Raw genomic sequence first — 25,738 nt, 5'->3', positions numbered from 1 at the left:
CAGACTGAGACAGCGGGGGTTTAAAAGTCTGATAAATGTAAGCTAATTTGTGAAGTACGGAAGAGGATTAGGGCCACATGTGATTTTTTATGGAAACTATTTTTTTTATGAGAAAGCCACAATTTTGAGAAAAAAAAGTCAGAATTCTGAAAATTAATTATGACTTTTTTTCCCCTCAGAATTATAGATAGAGATTATAGTGGAATTCTGAGGGAAAAAAAGGGCAGAATTTGTTTCAGAATTCTGAATTCTGAGCAGCACCTTAATGATTTTAAGTTACCCCCAGGTGACCAACACACCACAAACCTGTATTATTCTAGGGTTTGGTTTGTCTCAGCTAATAAAATGCTGACAAATACGGTTTTGTTTTCACTCAGCTAATTGTCAGGAGAAGCTGGAAAAGCACTCGGTGCAGCACCTATTTCAGGGTTTATTGTTGTGTAATTTTACCGAGTTGGGCACCGTCTTTACAGGTGATAGTGAATGTACAGACATCTTTGAGGGAAAATTTTAAAAATAAACAAAACACAGAGATTTCCAGGAGCAGTTGTATCCATGAGCCCCGAAGTAACAGGAGCAGTCTTAAGCCCCTTTTCCACCTATGGTCCCAGCTCGCTTCGCCTCAGCACGGTTTAGTTAGTGTTTCCATTACATAATAGTACCTCCTCAACAGGGGCGGAGTCATCACCGCACAACTGCATGAAACTGCCCACTTCGTTTTACACACACACACAAATGAGTGACTAGTGACATGTAAAGCAGTTGTTTTCAGTGTAATTGAATCATTAGAATCAGTCAATTCAAAATATTTGTTCAGTACTTCCCTCATGACTGGAGAACAGACTCCATCTAGCACAGTCACTGGACTGAAATACAGGTAATTGTTGGAGATTAACCCCCTGATCTACAGTTCGGCATCGTTTGGCTTGATTCTTGTGTCGGATGTCTCTTCCTGTGATGGCACTCTGACCAATCAGTGGCCAGCAGTCTGGCGTTGTCACGCATAGTATCGCCTCAGCTCGCTTGGAACCTTGCCAGAGCAAGTACTCAAAAAAGTACCAGGTACTATCGCTAATGGAAAAGCAAAATAATCGTGCTGTGCCGAGGCAAGTCGAGCCAGTGGAAACTCTAAAATCTCATACTTTAACCAAACTCAGAAATCACAGAACCCACACCATCGGCAAGTATAGGAACAAATTTATTTAAATTTAAAACAGATACCTTTTTCATTATGTTTCTCTCTTAGAAGGCGATAATGATCATAAGTCATGTTCATGTTTGAATGAGGATCAGGCAACAGTGGTTGAAACAAAGACATGAAACACGTTAAAAAAAAAAAAAGAAAAAAAATATGGCAAGTTATGTAAATCAATAATCGATATTAACCAACTGATTGAACCCCCCTCGCCTTTATCAAGGGCTCTGCTTCAATGAAAACATCCGAGCCCTCACTTCCAACATGAAATGAACAGCACATGCAATTATACTTAGTTTCTTTAAAAAAAAAAAAAAAATTAGAAAGAAAAAACAAACAAACTGCAGATTATCTTTTAACTCTTCAATCTTAAATACAGAATAAAGTATTTGTGTACTTAATCATCTATCCTTCTACTCTCTGGTCTGTATGGGTTTTTTATTTTATTTTAAAAGTGGGGACCATCTCGAGCGGTTGGTCCTTCTGATGACGACCACGTGTTGGCACTTAAAAGAGAGCCTGGCTCCAGATAAGAGTGGGGTTGGCACACTCAGTATAATACATCATTTACATTAGGTTTACATAGAAAATGAGGGGGGGGGGGGGGGGGCAAACAGTATTTTACACACCACTACACAACTGACCTTCAGGTTTCATTGGAGTGAGGGAAAAATAAATCACGTGGTCCTAAATAATAGTGTTCTGGTAATGTCTTATACATGAAAAAAAAAGAAAAGAAAAACAACACAAAAATGGCTATGCACAAGCTTAGTTGTTTGAATACATTTGATTTCATCACTGAAAGGTCACAAAGTACAAGTTTGAAACCAAAGCAGACTTCATCTGTCATGTTTTTTTTCCAAGGCAATAAATAAAAGAGAATCGTAAACGTCCGGTCTTTTCATTGGTCGACGCTCAAGACGGGACTCAAGGGAGACTTAGGTGTCCCTTCCAACTCTTTCCAGCTCATGTATGGCAAAGAGAGAGACAAAAAAAACATACTGAAAAAGCCAGTCAGCCCTTCATCATCATCATCATCATCATCATCATGTGCCAGAGTTGTAGTGTCAAATTTCAAAATACACCATCGGTTCGTAAGCTGCACTTAACACACATAGTAAATCTTTAACACAACCCCTTGATAAATACTTGCGTAGTCATACTGGTTTGAATCATTCCGTTGAAATACTGGCATCCAGTCTAAAAGGTTTGCGGTCCGCTTACTCTGGACACGGTTAGTGTCATTTTTACAGCAGACAAATAATGGCAGTTCAGGACCACAACTAACGTGACTATTCGAGTGTTTTATAAGGACGATTTGCTTTATCTTTCCTACAGCTTTTGGTCAGACGAGACTGCGAGGAATAATCGACGGGTGACAAGAGAGTGGTTACATTTTCTTCAAGTTTCGGGGGCGGGATGCAGTTAAGAGTTCAGTCAAAGTTACTCTGGCATGTAAGCTACACCAAACAAATCCTCCAGATTAGTTCCATCTGATCCGGAAGGTGACCAGGTCAACAATAGCACTAATAAACAATCAACATTTTCGTCAGTATACGTGGTAGTGTTCTCTAATTATGACTCAGACGCGGTGCCACACTGAATAAAGCAGCTTTTTGAAGTTAGAGAGATCACGGATATCGTGTCACTGCAAGGAATGAGTACATTTGAGATTTCTTTTCTGTGCCTCCGTTCTGAAGACAAGTACTTGGTGCATTTGTAAAAATCCCTACACTACATGTACAGTACTGTGCCAAAGTCCCAGGGGCGGCACCAGCTTTGTTGTTTTTCACTGGCATTTGGGTTGGAATGATGTGGCTGAAAGTTGTTCTTGACTAACAAGCTGTCAATGAGTTGAACTCATACATGTGGATGTGACGCTCAAGAATGTCTCGAAATAAGCAGGTATTTGCCCAGTAAAGTCAAATTAGGGTTGCACTGCAGGTTTAACGGAGCCAGGGTCGTACCACTGTTCAAGTAGAAGGGTAGGTCACACTAAACACCTTGTTTTTCTTTTTTAAGTGATAATTATATTGTACGGTCATTAACGTAGTGCTAAAACAACAAATCCAATGGTGGACTTTTGCACAGAACTGTGATGGTTGCGTTTTTTTCTAGATTTCAGGATGTCGGAGTCGAGATAAACAAACAGAACATGCTTACACACATTGTAAATCAATGTATAAACAAAAAAAATGGGTAAAAAGTAGTGTTACATTTGCAGTAAATGGGTTCAAATGTACAGAACACACCAGAATGGCCATTAAGATTTCTTGGCTATGAGGTACAACTGAAATACTTTTTCTTGGGGGGGGGGGCTGCAATACTCGTCCTGGTAGTAGTGTCTCACGTCATTTGTGTTTCTAAAAGGTGCAACAGGTACCACCTAAATCACAGAAGGGTCAGATATATAAAGAAATACATGCTAAGTGTTGGTAAACTCTCAAAAACACACTTAGTGTTTGAGTTAACACTGCGCTGAAATGTCTTAGAGCACATACTGTGTGTGTGTGTGTGTGTGTGGGTAATCTCAATGAATGAAGAAGTGGATGACTGGGTTCACCGCGGCCCCCGTAGTCCACTCCCCACTGCCTGACGCCTGACGCACTGTGATAGCCCTTAATGAGGATGAAAGATAAGTCACCTGTAGAAAAGGTCAAAGACCCAAATAAAAAAAAAAAGTATCTGCACTTCACTGGCACTATCAAAGCAAGCCTCAAAAAACTGGAAATTAACATTGCAAAAAACAGACAACAGATTTTTTTGTGTGTGTGTGTTAAATTACAAATAGCAAGCATGGACCGCAAAGGTCTTCAATCACTGATAAAAAATAGTCCACCTACGTTCGTACTGTACATTTTCCTAGATATGCATTACAGCGCTGCATCTATAAACAGAGGAAATATGATTTTCTTGCCTTTTGTCGCGTCATTTTTCTAAAAACATAAAACAAAACGTGAGGGCTTCTAAAGAAAGCGAACGGCGTTAATATAAATGGATGGAGAAGTGATGGCAAGTACAACTGGAAATGTCTCGATAAGAAATAGAAAGCAGAGATAAAGTCCTTACTATACCAGACATTCGAGTTTTTTTTTGTTTGTTTGTTTTTGTTGTTTTTTTTGTTTGTTTGTTTTTTTTTTTTACAGCAGTTCAGACTCAAGTTAGGCTCCACCGTGAGACAAAAGGAGCACTTCAACATGACAGAATCAAAAAGCAGTCAAATTAACAACACCTTCAAACCTGGTCCATAAATTAGATAAATAAAAAAAAATGTCTTTAATTACTCTTAAAATCATTTTGTCACCATACTGTGAAGATTTTTTTTTTTTTTTTTCTACCAGCCCTAGTTATTACGACTGTGGAGGCAGAGCTGTTGCAGTAGTGTCGAGTTGTGAGGCGGGTTAGGAGGAACCTCTTGTCTCTGCCCAGCGTTTCCTCAGCACCACTCTGCTCTGCGATGTCCTATTAAGTGAACGAAAATCAATAATCACAGTATCAATACTACCATAAATCCATAGGAAAAAAACTGTGCTAAAGAAAGAAGTTTATAGGATATTTTTTTTCCGTTTGTCTTTTTTCTTGCCAAAGATGGTGGTACCACAGAGCATTTTGTACAGGAGTGTTTTTGTATATATGTATTTACAAACAAATATACACAAACATTAGCCGACGTCAGAGTGTGTTTTCTGTGAAAGGTTAGTAGCCCCACCCACTTCCTCTCTCACCACTCCACAGCAAGCAAATGTTTTTTATAAACAAAGTGACTATACAGTTAAAAGAAAAAAGAAATGAACAGAAACACACTCTGATATAATGGCTGATGATGTCACCATCAGGAAGTGTGTCTGATTGGACGGCTGGGTGACACAGGTGTGATGTCACCAGAGATGTTACTCAAATCAAGCCAAGTACACACTACACGACTTTCAGAGTTGGGAGGATCGCCTACGCATCGAGCGGTTACTCGTCGTTTGGTCCTTAAAGTGTCACGAGTCACGCGTCGCCGACTGAGGTCTCGTCACAAAAACACATGCGTGCAACGACGTTGGAAACCAGGCTTTATTTATCGTATGGTGCTTGGCCAAAACAAAAAAAGCCACATACTCAAATCTTTTGTTCGGTGCCTTAGGTACAAAGCCTCCAAAGGCCGTGTTATGACCGGGAGTTGCTTCAGTGGGTCAGATGAGCACCTCATAGGCTGTATATAAAAAAATGAACACAGTCTTCTGGTTTGGATATTACAGCCCAGAAAGTAGAACAAACAGGAGTAGCAGTTAGACCAACGAGAGGTGACTCGCTGGCTGCACAAAGAACTCCGTTTGAATGGAAGTCTACGGGGAAAATAAGCTTCTACTTTCCACTTAACATAGTTTCAGCTCTTCTTAAATAGAACATGTCAACTAACCATCGACGATATTTAGGCCTACCTGGATTTTTTTTTGATTTTATGGCTGTAGTATTGTCAAAAAATGTTCAATAAGTGACTAAGTGATGACCAAAAAAAAAATAGTGATTGAGTGAGTGGCTTTTTTTTTACTTATTCTCTCTGATAAACCACTGCCTGATCCCCATCTGCTCCAGTTCCAGCTCTGGTCAAATTTTCAGCATTCTGGAGTGTGATGGGAGGGGACCGGTGGTTTTATGAGGGTTGTGTCTTTGATTATTTCAGACCTGACGACTGAGGCTCACGAGCCGATTCTTGCCGCGACTGGCTAAAACTCGTCGGCGAGCAAACTAGCGGGGCTGAAAATCTTGTAGTGTGAATTGGGCTTAAGCTGCTTGCAGCCCCGAGCGGCAGACTGTGCTCTGTGGGCTACAATGTACAATGATGACATCACACTCCCGTCTACAACGCACTTCCACCAATCAGAGAGGAGCCTGCGTTGAAAGCAAGAGTCCTCTTTCCACTAGTGTTTCTGAAATGAGCGCGTGGATTTGTCATCAGTGCGGATGCGAGGGTCACATGGAAGATTGCCCCCGTGAATCCATACAGATAACATTCGGAGGAGGGAAGCCATGTGATTAACCTAAACATGAAAACACAGAAATCTTAAAATGATCCTTACGTCAAGTCAATTTGTGGTCGTTTCTTTTTAAGATGTATATTTTAAGATTTTCTCACAATTTTCTATCACCTCTCCTTTTAGTCGCTATTAGTTTAATGGACTTGGCAACACATTTCTAATGTTAAAAACATCGTAAAAACCTCCGAAATGAGATTTTTTTTTTTTTATTAGCCGTGTCTTGCCCCCTCGTGCTTTTTTTCCTTAAGTGTGTTTATATATGCATTGACTAAATAATATATATATATTTTTTTTTTGCAATTGCAATGCTCATACTGGTGGGGTACATTCATAGACACGAGGTGGAGACAGAATCCTCAGCCCCATCCCCCCCCTTGTGTCGTGCGTGCAACCTCACATCCTCTCCCGAGTCGCTCTGAAGTATCTTCATCTTTAGCATGCAGCCAAAGGTCCCTGGGTGTTTACAGGAGATACGGTGTGCACGTCCCCTCCGCACCAGCACGAGCTCATAAAAGGAGACGACGGAGGATCTGATCTCACACCCGTGAGGGGTCGACTCCGCGGGGCCAAAGGGGTTCGATGCCGCTATTCACCAAAACATAGCTCCTTCAAGTCGATGCCCAAATACACACACAGACACACAGACGCACAAAGACCCAAGTCCCCTTCAGTCACTGTACAGCCCATGTAAAGGTTTGTGTGCCAGAGCCAGCAGCCGCGGCCAAATCTGACACACGGAGCAGCTTCGCAAGGAGAAAAAGGATTCTGACACAACAAGCTGCCAAGTGAAGAAGAAGAGGGCGAGCTTTGGTGAAAGAGCATGGGTGGCATTTGCAGGTAGGAGGATTATGTGAATGTATGGAACTTGGGGGAAGGGGGGAAGGAAGGGCTCTGTTGGGGTGTATACATGTATGTGTTTGTGTGTGCAGGCATGGTGTAGTGTGTAACACAAGTGGAGCTGAGCGCACACTTCCAAACGGGGGGGAGGGGGGTGTGTGCATTTGTGCAATGGGGAAGGAGGAGATGCGTGTGGTACAGGAGCTCTCACACCAGGTTGTACTCTTTGAGGTTGAGCTGTAGGATGGTGTCTTTGACAGCTGCAAACACAAAGCGGATGTTCTCAGTGTCCGTGGCACAGGTGAAGTGAGAGTAGATGATCTTGTCGCTGTCGGGGTTTAAGTCCACAAACATCTTGAGGATGAACTCGCGGGCTGCCTGCGCATCTCTCTGGGGACCTGGAATTCAGAGAGCAAAAAGCACGCGTAAATGTGTGTGGTGAAGTTCTATTGCTTCATATGGCAAATTCAAATTCTAGAAGTGAGAGAGACATGCAGAGTGCTATTAGTACTTTTACTCTTCCGTTTCTTTTGCATCAGCAAAAACCTTTAATGCACACGTGTGCAAACACTCAGTGACCTGAGCATCTCTGGCAAGTTGCGTTCACATTTTATTATAAACTGAATATCATTGGGATTTTTATTGATTGAATCTGAAGAGGGAATAGTGAGCTTAGAGTTTTCTCAGTTTTCTGACTTCACTCGCTAAATCAAATCAAATTCGCGGCTTGTCTCAGAGACAGAGGATTGGTAGTGAGGTGTGGTAAGGCGAGTTTTAAAGCTAATATTCATGGACACTAAGGAAGTAAACAAAGTGACAAGTGAAAAACATTCTTATTATCTGTAAAAAAAAAAACAAAAGGATCTCACCATCAAACTCAGGAAAATAATCCACCAAGTGCGAGTAGGAGATCTTCTCCTCCAGCAGGTCCTTCTTATTGAGGAAGAGGATGACGGAGGAGTTCTGAAACCACGGGTAGGTAATGATAGTCCTGAACAGAGCTTTACTCTCCTCCATGCGGTTCTGGAGAGAGTGGAGTGAAAGAACAGTTTAAATGTTTCGATATGTCCCGTTAGATCTGCTCTGTGTGCACGTCAGTGAAGACACAGATGGCGAGCGTCCACCGTCCCCCCCGTTTACCCACCTCGTTGTCGGACTCCACCAGGACTTGGTCGTACTCGCTCAGTGCCACGAGGAACATGATGGAGGTGACGTTCTCAAAACAGTGGATCCACTTTCTTCTCTCCGACCTCTGACCGCCCACGTCCACCATCCTGGAGGACAGCAAAGAAACGAAGAAGCAAAGCGGCGTGCTCAACATTAGACAAGAAAAACTGACAAAAGACAAATAAGGGACAACATTTTTGAATTACGCTTTAAGTGCTTCATGCATGCCGCTGCGAAGGTTAAAGCTTCAAAACCTAAGGACATGTCTAGATCAGTTTTAAAGGAAAGCCACTCAGTTTATGAAATTTTTAAGGTCAATTCAACATTTTCTGCACAGCGGTAAAAACCTCCTGCAAAACCAGAAACTACCCAAAATGAAACATAGAAATCTGGCAGATTATCTATATATTTTCATATCATTTAAAAGTCCCCAATCTCAGATTCATTTTTATTTTATTTATATCCATAAAATGGAAGAACTGAGTGGCATTTAAGGGGTTAGACAATATGATTATTATTAGATATTAGATGTGCCTGTAGTGCCGTTTATGCGATACTGAAATGTGAAGGATTATAAGGCTTTTGTGTCTTTACTGAATATGTTCCTCTGCCACTTACAGTGTGCATGTGTGATAAAGCACCAATTGCCAAGCTCTGAAATGCACTTGGAGGTGATGAATGGGGATGAGGGGTGGGGGGCCCAAAAAAAGGGCAAAGGCAGAGAGAAATGGTTAAGATACAGGGGGAAACTCTGATGGGGGGGGATCCTTTTAATGTTAGAGGGATGTCTCCTGTATTACCTAACACTCAAGGTGTGCAGTGTTAACAAGATATGACAACTAACAACTGGCTAAGCCAAAACACTTGAAGCGGAAAAGTTTGATTTCGCTGAGGCCGTTCATGAAGAGCGACGCTGATAGAATGTGTGAATCCTCGTGACGTTTCTCCTTGACAAAGTCAGCCTTCACTCACCGGGGAGTTCATAGTCCCAGTTTCATTAAAAGCTATCGTGTGTCAAAACTGACTCAATGAAATCCAACAAATCCAGGACCTTTACCCCATAAACCCGATACATAAATGGCACTCGTACAATTTATCTAAGTGCCCGTGCTTATGCATGGGATGCACAGGTGCGAGTCTCCAGACCAGGTGCAGAGCAGTCTTTTACAGAGCTGCACAATTGTGCCCTCTGGTGGTGGCCCAGTCCATTGTGGTCCACAGAGACCTGGGGCCAATATAGGCCCTGCAGGACCTGCTGCCCAAAATAACAGTCCTACACCAGAGAGGACGACCTCGTTTCTTTTGCCAGCCACAAAGAAGAGAAGGAGAGGAGGAGGAGGGGAGGTGACCCATTTACAGGCCGGGCACCAGAATGTAGGACTTCATGTTCATCTGGGGTTTGCATTATGTGTGGTATGCTTTCAGTTGTTGGCAGGAGGTGAGAGAAAACGTAGGGCTGTGAGGAGACTAAAATGCTACGGATTTCTAAAGAGACACTCCAGTAAAACGTGAAAATCAGAAGTAACAGGTAAGGGTTAGGGTCAGTGAGCGGGGAGGACACATACACGAGTTTGGGTAAAAACACATCGCATGACTTGATTACGTCACGGCACAACATGAAGGGGACTCATTGGCATTGTTCTACCTGAAAATGATGCTCTGCAAGTCGAAGGGGTACTCTATGATTCCTGTGGTGGGGATGCGCACCCTGAGCACGTCTTGCTGCGTGGGAAGATAGCTGGGATCAGCAATACGATCCAGATCGGAAAGATAACTAAAGGCAGGCCATTGGAGAACGAAAGACAGAGAGATAAAGAGAGGGGGGGAAAGAGAAGGGAAAACAGTTATATAAAGCGTGACAGGCAATTACAGCAACGCCCCTGCCATTCCAGGAAGTGCGGATCAGTCCTGTTGAAGAAGCTTTGGAGAAAAGGCCACATCTCAGAGACAAAGGGGTGTTAGTTAGTGTCCCTGGTCTATCAACACTTTCTGCCTCCACAAACCAATATAGGACTTTTAAGGTTCAGCACATTTGGACCTTTTTTCCCAATTAGAAATGTTAAATTAAGTCAAGGCATGTGTATACTGTCGCAGAAAATGAAGTAGGATCAATGACAATATCAGAAGTGACTTCAAGTATGAGAATTTGGACAAGTTTGATCTCAAAGACCACAGGAAACATTATCATTTAGTTTAAATTGTGCCAATCATCTACCAAACTTTATGTCAACTTCCTGGGGAATCTTTGACATCAATGTCCGATCCCACACAGTTTAGAGCAGAATCTCCAGCTTTAGTTCTACCGAGTCAGAACCTCAGCCCAACTATGGACAAAAATCAATGATCTCTAATCAGGTTAACCCTCAGGCTCATCTGATCTATACAAGATTTTACACCCCTGACACAAATGGGGTACTCGACACTGGTTACTTAAGAAGCATTTGTAATTTTTTTATTTTTTACTGAGCTGACTTGCTCATTTGTTGAGCTGACAGCTCATTTGTTGATTTTTTTTTTTCCTCCTACAACTAACCACCTCTTAATCAACGTGTGAACATCCTGACAGGTTATCAGTGGTTTCTGTCCAGTCGCCATGGTGATGCTGTAGTCCTTTGGGGTACCTGAAAATGACGTTCTCCAGGTCAAAAGGGTATTCTATTATACCCGTTGTGGGAACACGGACCCTCAGCACATCCTGCTGGGTGGGAACATATCCCTCCGCAGTCACACGATCTATATTGCTAAGGTAACTAGAGATATACATAAACATATTATCAGTATTATTTTTTTTTTTTTATAAACACACTCATGATCATGCAGGGGGAAAAAGATTCACCATCTTATTGCAGACTTGAAACACTGCAGTACATGGATTTCACAACCAGGGGGCACTAGAAAGTGAGTTTAGTCCCTCCTTTCATAAATCATCACACTGTGTTAATTCTGGCAAACTCACAACCACGGAACAAAGAGCTGACAAATTTGGCTGCCACTATGTTGGAAACACAAATTTTGGCAAATTGTCTTTGACTTTCTGTGGTTTTGTCGTCCTATTGTGAACATTTGAGACGCCTCATACTAAAAAAATTAAAGTGGTATTTTTAATAAAGTAAACAAACGACTGGAGAGTGCTGACGTTTAACATTGATGGAGACATTATTAGAGCAGAGTGTGTATTCTCTGCCTGTAGACGGAAGTATGCAGATTATCATATGGAGGGGCACGAATATTCAATTATTAGATTGATGACAATTATAGACAATTAAGTCAGTTATAGTGTCTATTTTTGAGTATATTAAAAGATACATTAATCAAAGAATGTTTATTGTATTTCCTTATTCTCCTGATCACATGTTGTAGCTTTGCTTTGAGTCTAGGTCCGAGTGCTACAGGATGTATTCATCCCATGAATGATTGTGTGAAATTCTAGCTTCCTCCGTTATTTTAGCAAGAGGAACCGAGCACTCTCAGTGGGGGCAAGAGATGATCAATTTCTGTGTGTGTGTGGGTACACTTGTATTACCTCTTTAGGGACCTTTTCTAGCATAAAAACTTGACAGGACTAGTAGTCCTGATGAAGACAAAAACCTGGTCGTCATAAAAGCATCCCTAGTTTATAATCACATTAAATTACAGCTGCGATCGCAGCAACGCGTTCCTCGCATGTAAGAAACCTAAATGACACATTCAACTTTTATCATGTATTTTCACTGAACACACACAACCACAGTGGAATGGTGGTTTGTGTATATTCTTCTGATAAGATTGTTCACTTGCGGGAAGAAAAGCCAGTACATTTAGAATGCTGCAAGTAAAGACCTTGTGCGGTTGACAAAAATTTAATGTGCTGCCGTGCCAAGCGTACATTGCAATACCCACAAGGTAATTATATGTATGCACCACCAGCCTAACACATGTCAAATTGCTCCGACAACTTTCTTCAAATCCTGCACACAAACAACAATGTAAAACTCTGCAAAAAGCTAAAGGTTGAGAATAACAAACCTACTAAAAATGTGTCCGAACCAACAACAGACCAAAACACACAGAATGACATGGGCATATTTGCATATTGTCACACTCACTCATACAACACAATTACCATTCTAAAATTCTAGACAGACATCATAACCATTGTCTGACACACACAGACACACACGCATGCACAGACGTACTATTTAGTGGAGTCAGACAGCTGGTATTCTCTGCGGCGGTCGTAGGCCTCTAGGATCCCCGGGTCGGCCCAAAGGGTCTTGATAGCTACAACGTAGGACTGGTCAAAATTAGAGATCTTCTCAATGTCCACGTCCTTCACAAGCATGGCATTAGACTAGAAAGACGCACGCACACAGAAAAACAAGACAAGAACACAATCAAATAAAAATGCAAGCAGATTTACAAAGACACATTAGTGTTTCCTAGAATAACCAGATAAAGATCATTTAGATCTTATATTACATATTCCAAAGATAACACATGCCCACACGGTCAGTAAATTCTTCATTTCCAGCTATTTTTATGTATTAAATGCACATCTCTGCACAAATGTTCCAAAAATTACACCTGGGCAGGCAGATAAACACAATACAATGTATAAGGACAGTTATTTATGATTCCTGTGGGTCTGTCCTTACCCTATTCTGTTCATATTTATATGGGATCTTGAGGGTCTCAGTGGCTCGGATCATAGCCTGCATGGAGGTGAAGATGTTTTGGTAAACAAGTCGGATGAAACCTCTCTTATCTTCGTCTGAATATCCTGCTCCATGGATGATCCTCATTTGCTTGATGAAGGTGCTCTTGCCACTTTCCCCCGTACCTGAACACAACATAGAAAACAGTCAGGGACCAAGTCACTGGCCAGCCTGGATTCACTTTCTAAGGTTTCTAAGGAGTCAATCAGAGACAATAACGAAGCCGTCATCAATCAAAGAAAACATCGGTCCACTTAGACTGTACCTGCTGGGGAAAACAAATCTGCACATGATCTCTAGATTCAATTAGTTACAATGCACCCAGTAGCCTTTTTAGCCTAAGTGGACCAATTACAACATAAATGGGCTAAAAAGCTTGGATTTACAGGGTATTAAATCCTTTCAAAGCCAGTTAGACCAAACACAGTGAAAGCCGACTGAATACATAGGTCACAGAGCATCGTGACAGACATACTGTAGAAGCGTTCCATTTGCCAAACAAATGTAGCCACACACTTCTACTTATTTGACATTGTGTTATTTACAAATTTTATGTACCTTCCTTGGCCTGTGTGTATATACACAGAATTATCAGGTGTTAAGTACAGTAAACCTCTTGCAAAAGGATTTATTGCAAAATCTTGCACTAGAGTGCATTCATTGCATCTCTAAAATGCTTGTGGGTATCAATACAAATGCTGGACTGATAGCAGTGTTGAATTAATAATTTGACCGGCAGCAGATACTGATCTAGAGATGGTAGAACACGCTTTATTCATATATATAATGATTAATTTGTATTTATTAATTTCTATTAATCAATAAAACAAATCTGCACCAACTGTTGAATATGAAACCAAAGTAATTGGCTACTGCTTCACACAAAACTTGATTAATGTCAGATGTCCATATAAGTAGGTTTCACTGATTAATAAATATCTCTGCTAGGATTCAAGGCTAATTACCTAAACAGGTTATGACCGCTGATTTGTCAAAGCTCCTTTGTGCAACGTCAGGATGTTATCACACAGTTTGGAAACCGAGAGAATCAAAAATATTTCCAGGAAGAAGAGCAGAGACGAGTGGGTGGGAAGATACTCGCTAATCTAATAAGAACAATTTAGAGAACTTGCCCTAGATTATCACGGAACGGCCTATGCTAAAAGGTCAGGCCAAGGGTCGTTGTCAAAAGGCAGCATTCCTTCAGTGATCAGGAAAGGAGAAGAGAAAGTTGGATCACTGAAGGAATGCTGCCTTTTGACAATGACCCCTGGCCTGACCTTTTATATGCATGCATGCATGTATGTATGTATGCATGCATGCATGTATGCATGTATGTATGTATGTATGTATGTATGTATGTATGTATGTATGTATGTATGTACAGTATGATCAGTGGAATATTCCAAATTGTGTCAGGTTTCCAGGGTTATACATGAGACAAATGAGCCTTTAAGAAATATGTGAATTCAAATTAATTATTATGTGCCAGGGGCTGAAACGGCTCCTGTCACAAAGTGCAAGGAACCTATTGTTTACCTTCAGATTATTATTATTATTATTATTATTATTATTATTATTATTATTATGTTCATGAACATTCATGACTTGGTGTAAAAAAAAAAAAAAACTTTTAAAGATCTACAAGTGATTGCCATTTTTTTTTTCCCATACTTGCTTGGGGGTCTGTTGGCCTAACCCACATTTCACACTAGTCCACTGTGCTCTACATGCCCAGAAACGCCCCCCCTCAGGGCAACCGAAAAAAAGGAAAATAGAAAGGAATAAAAAAAATAATAAAAAAAATAAAAAAAAAAAGATGTCGATGGCATCTCAACCACTCCGTGAAATCAAAAGGGAACACACATCCATGATATATCTGCAAAACTGAAAGGGAACGATGAGGAAGAAAGAAAAACTCACATACACTCATCTCACCACCACCTACATTCAAGGTTTTTGAAGAGCAGCCATATTTCTGTTACCATGGCAACCCCATCCTCTGTCTCCCTCTCCTTTAGTTCCTGAGTTTTTTTTTCTCCCTCTCTTCTTCTCCCATCTCTTTAAAAAAAAAAAAAAAAAAAAAAACTCCCCTCCACCCCTTCTCTCTACTCTCTCCTGTAGCAGACAGTAAATATAACTATGAGCCCCTCAGGCTTGCACTGTGCTCTTCATCATTTGGTGTACCACAAAGAAGAAGGGCCTTGGCTCCACAGAGACTGTGAGGGGGATCTGAGGTCAATACCAGGGGGTTCCTAACACCAGGCTCAGACAAAACAGCTGGCAGAGCTAGCAGCTTCTCAGCTGATGCTGGAAGCAATACCTTAATCCAAGAATTAAAAATCTTGTGTTTCAGCACTGTGTCCATAGGAGGAGGAAACAAGCCCAATTCTCTCCCTTCACTTAAAAAGGGGAAGATGTTAGATTAGGATTCAATCAGAGTGAAACATCTGTATAGTTTCTCCTGGGTATATCAATGCGTTGTGATTCTGGTGCTTAAAGGGTAGTCATAAAAAAAAAAAAAAAAGAAAAAAGAAATTGTCTTGCCAACAAAAGGAGTCAAGTACAGATACACAGATTGTGTTATCCTACTGAGCTGTGGTGGCCAACATCCTGCTAGCGCAGACTGCTTCAGCAAAAGAGCAAGAGGATCAACTTTATGTCTGATTTATTTCTCGTGACCCCGGTCACAAGATCTCCCTCCACTATGTTCTCTTAACTGTCGTGTCCCTCTTTCACCAGACAACACACTATGAGCCTCTGTCTTCCCTTTTCTCCTCCACAGATTGTACCAGCGTCAGCCACAACCATTTCCATGCCCTCACCAGCTCCCCCTGACAAATACACGCTCATCCCCTCCTCCCTTCCTCCCCTTCTCAATTCCCTTTGGCTAGATTTATGCCCCTCCATTCTCATCCCACTCTGTCAAGAATTTTGGATATTCATAACTACGCTCCATCCATTCTTTTTTAGTAATGACCTAGAAAAAGGAGGCCACCTTTTAATAGCTCGTACACTACTTAGGTTTGATGAAGCTTTTTGTTCTAGGTAGCTACCGGTGTGAGAGAGAAACTGAAAAGAAAGCTCAGATTATGCCCCAATACTAGTCCTTTGTAAAGCTGCTGCGGCTAGTCTCCAAGTCTCAATCACAAGTAACCAGGTGAAAATGAGCACTAAAATTATATTTGCTCTGCCAAGCTGAGTTATAAAAAGCCAGAGTAAAACCAACATGTAAATAATAACAGCTATCTGTCATGTAAAGTCGCCAAACACTTCAACTTGTTGCCAGGCTGGTTTTCATAAACCTTTACGGGAACTGATGTCAGTTCATGACATACAACACCTGACACACTGTTGCCTCTGTGCAGCAGTTTTGTTGCTACACCATCATTATCGTTATCTTGCCTTGTCTGCATGTGTGTGTACTTGTTCCTGTATCTTAACGAGGATGACATTTTGTCCTTCCAACACACCTTTAAAATGAACCTTTAAGTTAACATTTTTTAAGGGCGTGTGTTTGTTTGTGTACGGAGCCTGCTTTGTTAAAGCTGTCTGCTCATATCCTACAAGTCTCCCATCACGCTTCATATCCAGGCACGGCAAGCCAGGCCGCTGGATCATCCTTGCTAAACCTGGCTTCTCCTGCAATGTCAGTCAAAGCTTTCTATGAACAGAAGAAGAGGATTTTAAGCATCATGGTAAACCTGCATGCAAATACACATAAAGATAATGGTGCAAGGATTTGAATGCTGTTGGCTTATCAGGGTTTATGAACTATCCTCTCAGGCAGGGCACGACAATCCAATCTCAGCAGGGAGTATACATTTTGCATGTTCGTATAGGTTTTTTGGCTTGACCTAGAAAGATAGCAAGAGTCAGACAGTCACAAGTATAATCGCAATAAAGTGTGAGTCTCAATCTTTCACTAAATTCCTCTTGGAAACGGGCCTTTTTTAGACATAAAAAGGGATCGAGCCAAGACAGCCCGAAGCTACACAACACACTCACCAGCTGCCTAACCAACTGTGGACACACACAGATCCTGTGGTCAACCTCAAGGCATGGATATTACCTCCACTGTGATGGCCCATTTCTTCCCCTCTTTTTCCTGAAATTACCCGCCATTCAGACTGCAAACATACACACAGTCGTCAAGAGAAAAGTAAGGAGGACTCCTCCTCTCTCATTTTTGTTGCAGCTTTTCAACAGGTACTGCTTTTGTTTTCGAGTTCTGGGCACAACGCTGCTTGCTTTTGTGCTGATGCCTCTGCATCTGCTGAGTGCTGCTTGTGCGTGGGTTACAGAGCTGTAAATTGAACATACATGCTACGGCATGTGCGGCACATAATTCACACACATTCATTTGACCAACTCAGGACAGCTTTGTCTGTTCACTAGTGAGCGTGAGCTAAGTGCTGCTGTGGTTGAGTGGGTGTGGGTGAGCACAAAAATAAATAAATAAAAACCCTCATAAAAGAGTAGCAGCAATGGTTTAGTCTGCAATACACACTGCATGTGCTCATCTGTTTCTAAGGCTTCATCCACATGGGAAAATAATTTTACCAATACAATCTTATTCATTCTTACAAAATATTTCCGTAAACACAGCATTGTTTCAAAAAAACCAACCCTCAAAACAACACTAAAACGCTGTGGTATTATGTGCAAGGCCTGTATGTGATGCTGTAACACTTCCACAAAAGTAGAGAAGAGGATGTGGAGCATGCGCATGAAGCTGGCTAAGTTTGGAGAGGTGGGGCTATGACATCATCATCAAAAAACAGCATTTTAGGGCACCCAAAACACTCATTTGCACGGACCCTAGTGGCCCTTTTCAACTACACAATTCTAGCACTACTCTGCTCAACTCGACTCGTTTTTTTTGGGATAGCGAGCTGAGAACAAACTAAAAATGTGACATCAACAGTCTGCCGGCCACGAGTCAAGCACGGACAAGCGTCGGACACAAGAATCAAACCCACCATTTTTTTTAAAAAGCAACAGCGTTACAGCGAGCATTTGCTGTTCGCAAAAATACACAGTGGTCCGTACACAGGCTGAGCAGCAAGTACACCTTCGCCTCAATGTCCTCCATTGTTTGTGTTGTGTATAAAACGGCTTCGCGTTGCAGTCGTACTATGGCGACCACACCCACATTGAGGAGGTACTATGAAGTAATGGAAAACAACGAGCCCGATACCCAAACTGGGTAGAGTCGAGTAGAGCCAAGTAGTGCTAGAATTGTATAATGGGAAAGGGCCATTAGTAAACAACCAAACCCTAGATGTTGACTGTATTTTGGAGGCCACAACACTTGCATTAGGGGTTCACATAACAGGCAATTAATTACTCTTGGTCCACAGAAAATACTGACCAACATTAGGTTTTCACAGTCGCACTACAATTCAGAACCCCTCCAAATCATAAATAAAGTCAAAAGTGACAGAGGTGGCAGCAGCTGAGATGGTGTGATCAGAGAGAAGTGTGGGCTTTACTGTACACAGCAGCTGGTGGGAGTAAACAGGAATGAACATGCCACCCTGTCAGCAGAGATGGCTGAGGAAACAGGCAGTGAGCAAAGGCAAACGTCCCCGTCCTGTCTGGGGACCCGAGGGTAGCAACAGTATGTGGGACAGTCACCATGTAGCCTCATTCACCCCCATATCTCCAGAGAACCAGCCATGACCCCATTTAAAAATGTGTGTGTGTGTGTGTGTGCATTCAAGTGTGAACTAGTGAGCAATATCAGTGGTGTATGATACACCACGCCATGGGAGGGAGACAATGAGTGTGAGCAAGGCTGTCTGAGCATTTACTGCAGAAAAGTAGAAATATGGACTAGCTGGAGATAGATATATATATATATATATATATATACACTGCGTGCTTTAGTTGTATTAGGGCTGCCACAATGAATCTACGGCATAGATTATCAAAATTTGTTAAAGGCGGGATTTTGTTGTTGACGCATCGTCAACCTGTTTAATTAAAACAACGCCTCTGGTAAACTACGTCCGATAATTGTAATGCACAACCGGAAGTGCTGGAGGCAGTAGGCTCATCCCTCCCATTGTATACACAAACTATTTTCGAAACCAAAATAGTTTCTTTCTATCAGCACAGATACATTTTAGTGGATATAAATGAGACAGACTGTGGAAGCAGAGCGGTGTATGTTCAGCATGATCAGATTTAATTGAGGGCATGAAAAACATTTCTAAACTATACCCCTTTTAGCCCTGGTGTTAACATACGTCCTAAGTGATCCAATCACATGCAGATCGCACTACAGACATGGTTTGGGAACATTTGTGGCCACATTCCTTACCATACACGAATACAATCCATCCTAATAGTGGATTAGACCACCCACTGTAGTTTCACAGCATTTTCTAATAAAATCACACATTTTCATAATATAATACAGTTTAGGGAAATACTTCTTCTCCTACTCGTGTAGGTTTTTTCAAGTATGTGCCTTGCTCATGGGCACACCAGCCCTGGGTCCGTCTCAGGATTGAACCAGTAACCTTCCAGTTACAAGCCCAATTCCTTTTCTCTTGGTCATGGGCTGCCATAAGTGTCTCATGTGCAGAAGAAAATTCTTGTTAACATTTGAGGTGCCTAAATACGGATGCTTAATATTATCGGCCTGATATTAGTGTCAGCCAATATTGGCTTTAAAATATATTAATGGGCAAACACACCAAGATCCCCAATATGACTAATGACAGAATAGTCTACTACCCCACCAAAATTATAAATATTTCACCATCTGCTGTGACACGAGTATGCAAAACAGTATGTTACTGTCACTACAGAAGAAATTAAATGACCTCTAAAGTTGAACATTGTTCCTCTATGAAGGGTTTCAAAACATGCCTTAAAAACAATCACATTGCTATTTTATTTTATGTATTATTGTAGTCCTATACTATTGTAACAAAATGTTTTTGTCAATATAGTCATATAGTGTAGCCATATTATCTGCTGTAAAGTTTAGGGAGACTTATTGTGTAGGTGGAGGCTTCAAATAAGTACAATGGACGTTCTGCCTCTTCCTGTACTGCACCCTTTGTTAATCGTTGTCATTTCTGTGCAGTTGACTGAACAAAATAACTTGAATCAAATCAGAACTGACCATCATCCACATAGTTCCACATCCATTGGCATTAAAAACACCATACTTTCGACACAGAATCACATCCACAACCACTGAGGAGTAGAGCAAGAAAATCCCTATTGCCATATATGATCAAAATAAGACGGCTTCACAAGAGAAGGAAGGTCAGCAATAAACATCGGATCCTAACCCCTGACCTTCTTCTTGCTTCATTCAGATTGTTCCTCTGAAGGATTTATTAACCTGGAACCAAGAGGGGGGGGGGTCATCAAGAACAAGTCAACCTATGAGGATTTTAGAAAAGATGGCGGAATAAGCCCATGTCTTGGATGAAACATAGATGAGCCAAATTTTACCCTGATGGACCCTGATTTTTTTTTTAAATAAAAACAGGATATTTTTATTTACCGCATTCTGTTGTTCACCTCAATCAGCACTTTGAGAAATCTTAAAGTTGTGCACTTCCATCTCATTTTACCCTATGCAACAAAGGCTACAGCTCCTGGCCCACTATGTTTTGACCAAGTAGAGGCAAACCGCTGGTCTGTGGAGCAGGAAGCTGCTGGTATGGCCTGATATGGCTCTTAGTGACAGGCAGTCAGACTGTGGGCAGTGTTGCAGCCCTGGCAAAGCTGTAATTTTCTGACCAAGTGGCTAAGTTTGTAGGTGTAATAGCTTTTACCTACAAAACTAACCCTAACGTCCATAGTATTCTTAGCCAGAAAACCTCATTCCTTTGTCTGGCATAACTTCTTAACTGTTTAGTTGAGACAGGACTGTTATGGCATTGTACCCTGGCTGTACAGTAAACTGCCAGGAAGACGAACAGACAGAGGGAGGGAAAAACTTTGTTTGGGGAATGTTACAAGAAAAATTCCAGCTATTATATCAATCTTGTGCTGTAAATATACCCAACTATTGTTAACTATTGGCAACGTTTTGGATATTAAAAAAAACAAACAAAAAAAAGGCCAACCATTCTCTCGTTCTCACTTCACAAATGTGAGGGTTTACAGTTCTCTGCTGTTTTAAAACACTGTAAACTGGTCACGTTTTCATTTTGGACTTCTAGGCAGACCACAGAAGTTGTTTGGGCTTTAAGAAAATTAATTGATTGTATTTGAAGCGTCTTGTGTTGTTTTTGTCCAAACCCCAAAAGATATTCAATTTACAATGGTAAGGGGAAAAAAAGTTGCAACTCCTCACTGGAGATTTGTCTTCTCCACATCAATCATTCAATAAATAAAACCAGACACATAACAGACGTGAGTTGGATTATTCCTTAAAAAGAATTTGTGGGACTGCATGCATCCCCACTAAAATATTTCAGTAGTAAAGCTACAGCGGGGTCTGCAGTTGCATATTATGTACAAGTAAAAATGTGCCTACTTGGCCAGACGAAGCTGTTAGGTAGATTGCAGCAAAGCCCAGCTGAAATGCACAACGCATCTCTGGCACGTGTCCTGCATTTGCAGTTTAGTGTGCACTGATGACAGAATAAGCCACTCAGTATTCTACAAAGATTTCTAAATGGTCAGCTTTCAATATGCACAGACCAAATAACCAAAGTATCACTTTCCCAATTCTGTAAAGTAAACTTGATCGGGCATGGTGGTTAAATACTAAGAAACTACAAGTAATTTGATCCATCAGTGAGGAAAGGAGAGCCATGGGCCTGAGAACAGTGTCTGTGGATAATAGGAGTCAGTGACATCTCAAAGTCTGAGCAGCGGATGTGTTTAACCAAGCCTATTAAGACCTGAACTAATCCTGCCTTACACATCCTTATCCAGGCGTCCAGTGTCAGACTTAACACACACAGGATAGAGCACTTACAGCATGACCAACTGCAGTTCTTGCTTTTAGCCTCTCAAGCTGACACTTAAATAATCGTTAATTTTAATGTATTCTGTCAAAACCAAAAATGGAAACAAGAGAACTCAAACACAATAGCCAATGCTGATAGAGACGATCAACTGGCAAGAGCAATGACTGCAGCATACGTTCCAAAACCGTCACATGAAAACAAACAGTGTCCACACATGTTCACCTTGGCCACAAGGTGGGAGAGAGTGCAATAGCGATGTAAAGCATGGATTAAAACATATCCCAGCAACAGTATGACTCTAAACTGGCCTACTTCTCCAAGCAAAGGTATTCAGCAGGGAAATGAAAGGAGACACACATGTCAAATAACCAGGGCTGCTTTTGATGGGCAAGAAATGAGAGCAAACGTTTCAAAACCAAGGATGCAACCTAGATATTTTTAATCGTCCTAAAATGGACACCTGATTTTTTTTTTCTTTTATTTCCCATGATGCATTCACCCTTGAAATATGTTGTTTGAGGTGGCTGGCTGTTCAAGTCATTCACCTACAGTATTTGAGTCTGCATATGCACAAAATGTATTTCCTTAAAAAACAGTTCAAGTGTACCTGCGGGAAAGCACAACCAAATGTTCCTCTTTTGTGTCCAGAGAACTATGAATCAATGCAATACAGTGCAACTTGTTCAACAGCAGCTCCCACCTGCCCACACACTGGCTATAAAAATAGATAACCTACTCAGCTATATTCCAGGATGAGGGGGCAAACCTCAGTATCCTTGTCCGCCAGAAGGATAGATTTGTGACACTGGTTGCACACTAATAATAAGAGACATAAATAAAAAAAATGAATGAACACTAAGCAAGGTCTAGATGGGGCACCTCCAACTGTACAGTTGTTATGCAACCTGGTGAGCAACAGCATAAACCAGCCCAACGCTACTGCCTCTTCTGCTACCAAGTGACAATCCGTGCCTGCTAACCACCAGCAGCTAATAAAGCACACTGGTTATAGACACTGGCAGGCTACTGGCCCACTGACTAGCATGTAGCAGTGTATAAACAGTGACATCTTACTAATTTCAATGCCAAATGGGGTGTTGTCTGCACACTAATGCCAACACACACACACACACACACACACACACACACAGGTTTAATGCAGCTATTCTTCTAAGGACATAATTGATATACATTCAATAGGACAGCTATGGAGGCAGCTCTGTGTGACCAGAGTTATAAAAGCCTTTACATGTCTTACACTGACTCTTTTTTTTGCATTGAAACTGGGTATTTGTTGTGTTTTCTCTGAATACAGCCCATAAAATTCTCTTTCCTACATTTTCACATTATAAATTCAGATTAAATCTATATATTAAGCATTCTCAAATTCAAAAGGGTCATATTCACATGCCAACAACCTTAACCCTTACCTCTAACTAACCACAGTCTACATCTAAATCCTAATTTTGACCACAGCCACAGGGATGGGGATCTGCTGCCTCATTGGGAACAGGCTTCGGTCCCCATTAGGTCAATGAGGTCCACTGGTGCTCACAAGGTCAGTGTTTACACCAGAATGGGTCCTTAGGAGGTACCAAAAACGAGTACGAACACATACACTTACGTACACACACGTACGTACACACACATACAGAGATTACGAGATAGTATTTGTTAACAAGCCTATTCTTGCTCATAAGCTGAGGAACACGCTAGCTAATTAATTTAAACTCAACTCGCTACAAGCCACGCATTTCAGAAATCTTATCAGGATTTCAGCTAGCAACCTATACTAGCAGCATACTTGCTAGCATTGTCAAGAAGGCCCAAGGAGGTTAGTTTTGCATATAACGACACAAGACAGTGACAATAAAAGAAGGACACATGAGGGAAAGCATGCCACGTACCGAGAAGAAGTAATTTTAGCTCTCTCCTGGAGTCTCGCTTGTCTCGGCGGAGTTGTTTGTCAATTTCTGCATTGATTCGTTTCGACTCCTTCGCCTCTTCGCTCAGGCAGCAAGCCATCATGGACTCCAGAGTCATCCCCTCTGGTTTTGACGGGACCCGACCAACCACTTGCTCACGGTCTCAGATCAATCCCAAAATCCTCGGTCCTCGCTTATGTCTCAAGCGAGGAGGAAGAGGCGGTCTGTAAGGCAGGACGGATGGATGGATGGACGGGACCGGGGCGTGGGGGGGAGGGGAGACTAAAAGCTAGGGGCCTCGCTGTCAAGTTGCCCCCCAGCCTAGAACGGCTGTGACTATCTCCCGGTTGTGTTCTCTGCAAATCACAAGCGTTTCGGGAAGGCGAGAGGAACCAGGAGACGATGGGGCCTCCCCGAAGATGCTTTGCTCTTATTGCAGCTAATATTAAAAATTACTGCAGCTAGCACAGATTAGCAACTAAATAATAATAGCACTTGGATTATCTCATTAACCCCCGCTATATCGGCACTTTTGGGTTTAAATTCTATCTGCCCTCCTGTCACTGTGCTCCAAATTCTGTCATTACCATCCGCCAAAAGTGGTTGAAAACTGCAGTGTCGCGACATCCAAACCTGCGTCTCCAACGCTAGCGAGCTAGTTTGCGGTAGAAATTAAAAGTAGCAGTCCTCGCTTAGAAGCTAACATTAACCGTTATTGCGCTAACCACGCCGCAGCGATGCGTCCGCTCACGAACAGGAGCAAACGTTAACTACAAGAGCTGCGCTGCTAGCTACCCCGTTAGCTCGCTCAGTCAAGCAACGCCTCGGCTAAAGCTAATGTGCTAACCCGCAGTGATTGACTCAGCAGCAGGCTTGGTTGAAGGAATTTGTCCGCCTAGCTAGCGATGACAGGACAGCACTCCATCACATCCCGACTCATTTTGACGGGACAAATATATAAGGCTGCTGCTGCCGCCGCCGCCACAGCCAGAGAGAAGAAGGGAGGATATGCGTGCCCCGCACCGGCTGCCTTTTTTTCAAGCGAGAGATGTGTTGACTGCAAGCAGCTGGAAGATCGGAACAACGTGGACGCGCACGAACACGAAGCGAACACACACATACACACGACGCCAAGTAAGGAGGAGGAGATACCGAAGCGCTGATTGACAGACGAGTATGGTTAATGGCTAATTATGACAATTAACATTACACATATTAACAACACAAGTCCGACCCGTCGTAATTATATTGTCACAATGACAATTAGCTATGAAGAATTTTGACTTTTTCTCAGATTTTTTTTAATTTTGCTTCCAATTTTTTTTTTTTTAACATGTGGCCCTAATCCTCTTCCGTAGTTATGTATGTATGTATGTATTTTAGTTTTGATTGGTCAGAATTATAGTTCAAGATATCTCCAACTTAAAATGTCTAATTCATATATCTACAAAATGAATTTGAAGATATCCAACTTGATAATAGATCTATAGCATACTTTTTGTCAAGTTATAACTCAAAAGGAGCATATATTGTTAATTAAGGGAACTCAAACCTCTGATGTTGACACTTGTAATGTTAAGTCAGTCAAATTTAGCCATTAAATGTCAAAATGGCTTGCTACACCATATGCATTAATGGAGAATGGGAGAATGTCATTGTGGGTACCTGAAAAATACATTTTGACTGTGAATAATTGAATGTTGGACATCTGTGATACATATAGTATATTTTGAAGTTTTAACTGTGTTGATAAGGCTTGCCATAAAGACAGCAGATACCACTAAATGTATCTCACAGACTAAAATCAACGTATTGTGGGTGCTTTTTATCATGATGTGCGATTTTAATGGATATTGTCCCATCCATGTCAAACACCTACTTCAAGTACTGCACAGTTACTGTGCAGTACTTCTTCAATTAACAGCAGCAGGTGACCAGGAAAATG

The 25,738-nt window shown here is 41.6% G+C and overlaps 1 protein-coding gene across 2 annotated transcripts; it reads right to left on the bottom strand.

Annotated features, from left to right (window-relative positions):
* Positions 1–1,180: 1,180 nt before the first annotated feature.
* On the bottom strand, positions 1,181–24,935 carry LOC131444331 (guanine nucleotide-binding protein G(q) subunit alpha-like). Of its 2 annotated transcripts, XM_058614542.1 has the most exons (8): positions 23,776–24,935; positions 12,858–13,042; positions 12,399–12,553; positions 10,845–10,973; positions 9,869–9,997; positions 8,201–8,330; positions 7,926–8,079; positions 1,181–7,454 (listed from the first exon to the last, which is right to left on the bottom strand). In XM_058614542.1, the coding sequence occupies exons 1-8, from the start codon at positions 23,909–23,911 to the stop codon at positions 7,264–7,266; spliced, it is 1,209 nt and encodes a 402-aa protein (XP_058470525.1). In that variant the 5' UTR covers positions 23,912–24,935; the 3' UTR covers positions 1,181–7,263. The 2 variants fall into 2 exon arrangements, with proteins under 2 accessions (XP_058470525.1, XP_058470524.1); XM_058614541.1 differs by lacking the exon at positions 10,845–10,973 and having other exon boundaries at positions 23,776–24,926.
* Between the last annotated feature and the right edge of the window lie 803 nt (positions 24,936–25,738).

Source organism: Solea solea, chromosome 18, assembly GCF_958295425.1.
Source record: "Solea solea chromosome 18, fSolSol10.1, whole genome shotgun sequence".
In the NCBI taxonomy this organism is placed as follows: domain Eukaryota; kingdom Metazoa; phylum Chordata; class Actinopteri; order Pleuronectiformes; family Soleidae; genus Solea; species Solea solea.
Note: the sequence above shows the minus strand (reverse complement) of the source record. Positions and strands in the feature narration are given on the sequence as shown.